Source organism: Vipera ursinii (genome assembly GCF_947247035.1).
Source record: "Vipera ursinii genome assembly, chromosome: 5".
NCBI classification, from domain to species: Eukaryota; Metazoa; Chordata; class Lepidosauria; order Squamata; family Viperidae; genus Vipera; species Vipera ursinii.
This window is the reverse complement of record NC_139518.1, coordinates 37,735,249-37,743,357: the sequence shown is the minus strand read 5'-3', so window position 1 is coordinate 37,743,357 and position 8,109 is coordinate 37,735,249. Positions and strand designations below refer to the sequence as shown.

At 39.0% G+C, this 8,109-nt stretch overlaps 1 protein-coding gene across 1 annotated transcript; it reads right to left on the bottom strand.

The window, feature by feature from the left end:
- Positions 1-410: 410 nt before the first annotated feature.
- On the bottom strand, positions 411-8,109 carry LOC310641332 (aquaporin-12-like). The gene is made up of 3 exons (XM_083364301.1): positions 7,140-8,109; positions 4,994-5,110; positions 411-1,393 (listed from the first exon to the last, which is right to left on the bottom strand). Exons 1-3 carry the CDS (start codon positions 7,744-7,746, stop codon positions 1,215-1,217), a joined length of 903 nt encoding a protein of 300 aa, XP_083220427.1. The 5' UTR covers positions 7,747-8,109; the 3' UTR covers positions 411-1,214.

Sequence of the window (8,109 nt, the reverse complement as noted above, 5' to 3'; positions counted from 1 at the left end):
ATTCCTGGATCCCTATGGAATCCCTTCTTCATTATAATTACACATTATTTGCTTTAAGTATTGATAGGAAAGAAAAATACACAAGCAAGGTTTGGATTGTCACACCAATCAACAACTGAGTTCCCCACATTTAACCTACAAATTTAGGAGAAAAAAATAGATATTTCTCCACACACATAAAAGTCTGGTTCAATATTTTGGGCATTGTCACCCAATTTTCTGTGGCTCAGCACTTTACATAATTTCTCATTATTTGTAGTTGATAATGTCAATATATATTGATCCCTTTGTAATCAACAAGAATCCTATAGTTAGATTAATGAGATTGCAGAAATCAACAGGTCTATTTTAAAAGAAACGGTGCTTTGAAGGAAATACAAGTTGAGGCCTATTACTCAGCAGTAGGTATCTTTTATCACTGTATTGTTTGCAACCAATATTAACATTTGACCAAGGATGTTTCATACATCACCAAAAGGGGACCTTGGAAAATATAGCACAATTGCATTCTGTATGCTTATTATAAACGTATCAGAAATGCGCATAATAAGAAATCAGAAATGATAACCACATTATTGTGAGCACCAGATAGGGATAACTGCATTAAAGAAACCCAGATTGCTGCTTGTATTAACTAAATTTCAGGAAGAGCCCGAAAAGAAGGATCATATAACATTTTATCTCATGTAACATTTTACTTTTTCATAGGCAATCGAAAGTGCAATTCCACATCAAACATTTAACATTTGTTCTAATTTCACTATTTATTTCAAGCCATATCCCATGCCATACCATAAAGATATTTATCTGTTCAAAAGCATGCCATAGTTTGAAGAACATTCCTGCTACCTAGGAATAGCCACTTTCCTCAAAAGATGGCCTGAACATATAGATTTAAAATCCAATTAGCATAATGAATGCACACCTTTTTAACAATTGATAAAAGGTTGCTATTTTGTGCATCTAATAATATACTCTTTATCAACTTTCTGCTGGTTAACATGCTGGACTAGAATTCCCACAATTTAAAGTCATAGTACATATTTCATGCTGGCTAGAAATTATGGGAGTTGAAATTTGACACATCTAGAAGGTCCCAGTTTGAGGAACATCATAATATCATGTGACCTGCCCTTTCCAATCCTTGTTTGCCATTTACCCAGAAAAGTAGTTTTTTGCCTCCCATCCAGCAGTGTTAATCCTTTTTGCTCTGTTCAGTTATTCAGTCCAGAACTGCTGTTCTTCTCTGTTTTTGTCTGCTTCTCTTCAACAGCAAAGTTCGATGTTACTTTCCCTTTAAATATTCTGTATTTTTTCTTTTGACTATAAAGCAGGTTTGTCTGGAAGAAGCGTGGAATATTTCCTTGATATACAAAGAGGGCTAACAGCATTCCTGCAGGGGAAAAACAGTAACAGGAAATTTTTATCAATTTGATTTATGTCCCAAAAGTATTTATGTCCCAAAAGTATTTATGTCTTTTTCTCTTTTGAGGCAAGAGTGAGTAGGAATCAAGACCAATAGATGGCACAAGTTACAGAATAGTGACATGCTGAATGGTGAACTGGAAGACGACCTAACCTAGTCTGCTGCTCATACAATGGAAGATGCTATCCTAGCATCATTGTTGAAATATGATTGAGGTGCCAGCTCAGTTTGTTTCTACACATGGAGTGAGAGGGAGAGCATTTTTTCATAGACAGCAATGTATTTTAAGCCAGTCTTGGAAAAAATATAAAACTATTCAGCAGGTTCTAACCAGGGAATGCATCTTTTTTCTTTATGCAAACATACAGTCACAATACAGATTCTGCTTTTAAAAAAAGCTGCACGGTTGACAAAGCTTCAAGTATTTTTCTCACACTGGAAAAAAAGAAGAAAAATGGATTTTTGTTCTGCCATTTCCACTTTAAAAAAAATGCTGTATGTGTTGCTTCAGTTGTATTTTTGAAAGTCTTCCTTTAACAGCATTTTAGCAATTAAGATAAGCAACAGTATTCAAAATGATTATGTAAACAGAATAAGAATACTAATACTTGATTAGCATGTTTCTGCATATCAATGGGGAAAAAAATGTGATGGTGACCAGGAAATGGAGAAATGAAATGATGGGGAGAATAGATCAATCTGTGAGTGAATGTGTGTGTCCATGATTCTGGCAAGGATCGCAATACGTTTTCTTTTAATGTTGATAGTTGAGGCTGCCCCATGCATTTCTACTGGAGGCTTAAGTTTCACTTTTCACAAAATATACTGCTACTGAATATCAGAATTAAACTTCTGGATGGTTACAGTTTAATTTAAAGGCATATCTTTAACTTGTTTAATGCAGTACTTTCCATCAATTCAAGACTGGATTCCAACTATTACCAGTACCATTTTTTAATTTGTCTTAATGATATCTTAAGCCTTTGATTGTGTGGATCATAACAAACTGTGGCAAGTTCTTAAAGAGATGGGCGTACTAAACCATCTTATTTGTCTCTTGAGAAACCTATATGCGGGCCAAGAAGCAACAGTGAGAACGGGACACGGAACCACTGATTGGTTCAAAATTGGGAAAGGAGTCCGGCAAGGCTGTATACTGTCGCCCTGCCTATTTAACTTGTGTGCAGAGCACATCATGAGAAAGGCAGGGTTAGAGGAATCAAAAGTTGAAATTAAGATTGCCGGAAGAAATATCAACAACCTAAGATATGCAGATGATACCACTCTAATGGCAGAAAGTGAAGAAGAACTAAAGAGCCTCTTGTTGCGGGTGAAGGAGAGTGCAAAACTTGGGTTAAAACTTAACATTAAGAAAACCAAGATCATGGCATCTGGCCCTCTCAATTACTGGCAAATAGATGGGGAAGAAATTTATTTATTTATTTATTTATTTGTTTTTATAAACCGCCCTTCTCCCGAGAAATGGAGGTAGTGACAGATTTTATTTTCCTGGGCTCCAAGATCACTGCAGATGGAGACTGTAGCCAAGAAATTAAAAGACGCTTGCTCCTCGGGAGGAAAGCAATGGCAAATCTAGACAGCACACTAAAAAGCAGAGACATCACCCTGTCAGCAAAAGTGCGTATAGTCAAGGCTATGGTCTTCCCAGTTGCAATGTATGGCAGTGAAAGCTGGACCATAAAAAAGGCTGAGCACCAAAGAATTGAGGCCTTTGAACTATGGTGCTGGAGAAGACTCCTGCAAGTCCCTTGGACTGCAAGGCGATCAAACCGGTCAGTCCAGAGGAGATCAACCCTGACTGCTCTTTAGAAGGCCAGATCCTGAAGCTAAAACTCAAATACTTTGGCCATCTAATGAGAAGGAAGGACTCACTGGAGAAGAGCCTAATGCTGGGAAAGATTGAGGGCAATAGAAGAAGGGGACGACAGAGAATGAGGTGGCTGGATGGAGTCACTGAGGCAGTAGGCGTGAGCTTAAATGGACTCCAGAAGATGGTAGAGGACAGGAAGGCCTGGAGGAACGTTGTCCATGGGGTTGCGATGAGTCAGACACGACTTCGCAGCTAACAACAACAAAAATGATATCTTATTCCAGAATTTTCTTCTGAACTAGTTTTCCCTAGTTAATTAAAAGTTTTCCCTTCCTATTTCCTAGTTAATTAAAATTATTCTTTTCTTTGTTAACCTATGTAAACTTTCCTAGGTTGGTGACTAATTTGTTTTCATGAACTAACATGGACTTGGTCATTAAGCAAATCCCAGACAGTTGCTAAGCATACTTATTTATTTATTTTATTTTAATCCCATTTATATCCCGCCCTTCTCCGAAGACTCAGGGCGGCTTACAATCTAAGCACAAATTAATGTGCTTATGTATATGCCTACTTATTAGAGCTTTCACCCCCCCCCAAGCGGCATTATTACAAAGTCAGCTTATTGCCCCCAACAATCTGGGTCCTCATTTTACCTACCTCGTAAGGATGGAAGGCTGAGTCAACCTTGAGCCTGGTGGGATGCGAACCTGCACTAATTGCAGGCAGCTGGTGTTACTGAAGGAGGCATTAGCCCACTGCTCCACCAAGGTTCTTGTACCACTCATCACTCACCTTGCCGGCCGGGCCCTCCCTGAGACACAATGTATTTAGGAAATCATCCACCTATCACTGCAACCCTCTCTGCCACCAACCCTGCCATTCTATTGTGATGGTGTAGCAAGTTAGCCTTGATTCTGCCAATCAAGAGGAAGAGGGGGAACTGCAGAAGGGCAAAAACCAATTTAGACATGCTGCTGAGTACTGGCCAAGGCATATCTGGAGCTGAACTGGTAGCCAACTGAAAAGACAGAGGGAGCCAGAGGAGAAGGAGTGGGATTGGGAGCTTATCTTGGCTGTGTAGAACCCAGGAACTAAGAGTATTCTCTGCCAATCCACCTAGCCAGTAACACTGTGTGGGGTTGAGGATTTAGCCCCCAAACAGCAGAAGAAGTAGCCCAATTGCAGATACAGAATGAGACACCCTGGCATTCTGGAAAGCCTGTCTAGCCTTTCAGGAAGCCCAGTGCAGAGCATAAGGCTGGAAGGAGCAGGGCAAGGTCAAGGCTGTTGCAGCTTGTTCTGTTCTACTTTTACTTCAAGCTGCTTTGATGTAGGGAAGCAAGAATACAGAGGAAAGGTGCAGCTCTATCACGGTGAGGAAGGGATAAAATGCAGCATGGCCCCAGGTAGTCATGGGGTTGGAAGGAAGGCTACTTGGCCGGGCAGTGTAGCTGGCAGGGCGCAATTTCACTGACTTCTCCATTAACTTTGCTTGTTGGAAGCTGGCAATGAAGTGACAGCAAATAGTGATCACATGAGTGTAGGGTGCTGGAAAGGCCAGAACTGTGAAGACTCATCGTAAGTACCACTCATTCAGAGCCATTGTAAGTTTGACTATTCATGGAACAAATGTCATTAAGTGAAGATTACCTGTATTTGGCTTGAATGTTACAGTTCCTTCAATGAACCTTAATATTCAGTTACAAGAACTGTCGCAACTTCTAGAACCTCACCTGAGATGGGTGCCAGCCAATAAACTTGCATATACTCCAGTAAACTGTTTCCTGAGCAGGAAAAGGTCATAGCGGAGGCCAAGGCAGGGTTAAAAAAGGCACCTGTGACATGTGCAGCTGTAGCAGAGGAAAAGCAAACAGTTTAATCCATCTGTTCTTCTGTCTGGTGTATGCAGGAACATGTGCCCCACTTAATCAGATTCAATATGTTCAAATTGGAACAAAAGTTAAAAATAGGAGGAATCCACCCAAACTACTGAATCTTTCCTTCTTTCGGGTATTTTTTGGAAAGGAACAGCATCTGAGAGCAGTGTGTCAATCTAGAGCATTGTTTCTCAATCTCAACAACATTAAAATGTGTGGACTCAGCTTTCAGAATTCCCCAGTAAACATTCCAGCAGTTGCAATCCACACATCTTAAAATTGCTGAGGTTGAGAAGCACTGATCTAGAGGTGAGAGAATTTAACACTTCTGCTCTTATTTGGGATTCCCATTTTATTTCAGAGTCTGAACCACTACCTGGCAAGACGTCAACAATACAATGGATACTCACAAACAGAGCAGCATCCCAATACTCAGTTCCTTAGTACAAATGCAATCTTATTTCACATATCTACCAGGAAGGTGATTATAAGCAAATACTTCTGATTTCATACATTCAAATTGAAATAAAAGTTTAATAAAATATTTTCAGATAGCTGGAAAGCAACTCTTTAATCTATATTTAGAAAAGCAGCCAATCTTGAACATAAATATCATTTAAATTTATGTGAAATAAAATATTCATCTAAGAAATATCTCGCCTGTCTTGTTTTCTTAATTCAGTGATATCCTATATGTTAAAGAATTAAGACTCATTTCCACCTTGTTCAGAGTCACATAAATAACATACTGCACATCATGCAAAAATTTACAGCAACAATTATTTTCCAGATGCAATACAAAAATTATAATATTGGAGTCATGAGCCACTTGGTGTCAGGTACAAGTATCCAGGAACAGGAGTTGAGTTCAAAGCACTACATGTTTATTACATGCTACCTATACACAAGAATCTGATCTACTAAAGATAAATAAGGGTCAACAGAATTCACTCTGTGTGTGTGTGTGTGTGTGTGTAGTAGTAGTAGTAGTAGTAGTAATAGTAGTAGTAGTAGTAGTAGTAGTAGTAGTAGTAGTAGAAGACTTCAGTATCTGGTGGGAGTGCAGCAGCTCCATACTGATGATATGTTTGACCCCACCTTCAGGCTCAACCTGCTCATCTCTTACACTTGGCTTAAGACACAGGTTTAAGAGCCTTGCTGCAGGTACTCCTGTTACCAACATTTAATTTATGCTGGAATTTGGCTTAATTTCTATAGACGTTTGCATGCAGCTCTACCACATTGGCTTCTTAGTCATCTCTGAGAAGTCCCTGACCAACTTCATTTGCAATACAATTTTCCAACTTCATAATTATCAGGCAGGGGATATAAATTTTTGCAATGTATTTGCTCATATTAGACTTTGACTTCAAGGCACCTGTGACAAGGGAGGTTTGAAATGAAACATAAAAATATAAGTCTATAGGAAAATCTGCGCTTACTCTGTATAGGCGGACCGTTTTCAGATGCTGATTACTGTACTAATATTTTATACCTGATTCCTAGAACTGTTGCTCGATTCAAGGGTTTGCCATCTTAGCCACTGCAAGAAGGATTCAACAATACTCTTCATCTGTTTTGCCACACTAAACTGTGGGCAGATTAGTAAATTAGAAAGCAATCAGCACACTAGTGAGGTAAAAGCTTAAAGAATTTATTAAGCAAAGAATATCAAAATAAATAACTTTAACTGCAAAATAGAATATTAATAAAAATAGCCATACACAAGGAAATAAAGCACAACACAGCAACAGTCAAGAGGATTGCAAATACAAACAAAATCTCACAACCTTCATTTAAGACAGTTACAGATATTTTGATCACTCTGAAGCAGGAAAGACAAGTTATAATAATCAGGTTGCTGTAAATAAAATGTAAGCAGTAAAACATATTTAATTGCATGCCATAGGTATGTAAAACCATTGCCTATATAAAACAGTATTTTTAGTTTCTCACTCTACATGAAGGAAAAAATCTCAGGAGATTGGATAGCAATCCTTACCTGTGTAGGTCAACACAGTGATACTGAGCGCCACAATAGGAACTCTGTACATGAGAGGGCAGGTGTGAAGCTTGAGAATAATTAACTGGAAAAGAAAGGAACCCATGGCTTCTACAAAAATGCCCTGGGAGATAGAGGTATTGAGAGATGAGCTGCAATCCTGGGCCATTAAGTTCTGGATTATGTGGAAGTCTGTAAATTCCTTGGACCAATATTTCTTGGTAAAAGCACAAGCTGCTTCCATCCCTAGAAACTGGGCCAAAATTTTAACAATACTGCCTACAAAAGAACAATCCAAAGCTAGAAATTCCTGAAGTGAGGCTACAGGGTTGGCAGGAGTTCCATCAAAAGAGGCACCATGAGCTAAGAAGACTACAAACAAGAGAGTCAGGCTTACATCTGGGCCAAAGCCACCAGCCCATGGGCCAATCTCCCTTAGCATCTTCAATTCAAGGTAGCAAGCACATATCTGGAAGGAACTGGCTAATTCACCAGCAAGACAAAAATATACCTTAGACGGAAAAATTCTCTTGAAGAATCGCCTAGCAAATTCACAAAGAATTACAACTGAGACCAAAAAAATGATTGAGACATTCAGTCCAGACATTCTGAGAAATACACTGGTGAGGTAGTACGTTCTAACTCAAAAAAATCTTCCCTGCATGAAAGAGAGGGGAGGAGAAACTATTAATTAGTCTTCCCTTAAAAGCATATTTAAGCAAACGTGGCATAGTTTGATAGGTATCAGGTTAATAGGATCACAGAAATGTCTGGGGAACTGAACATATTTAACACCATGAAAAAACTGGCTCAGATAGAATGTTGCTCCCTTATCACTTTGCAACTGCTCCAACCAGAATTTCACCTTTGGTCTTTTCTTTTCCAGTAAACCCCACTTAAGCCTTTTTCCATCTCCAGAAACCCCACCTAAGCCTTTTTCCCCTAAGAAAAAACACTAATAAGTCACACC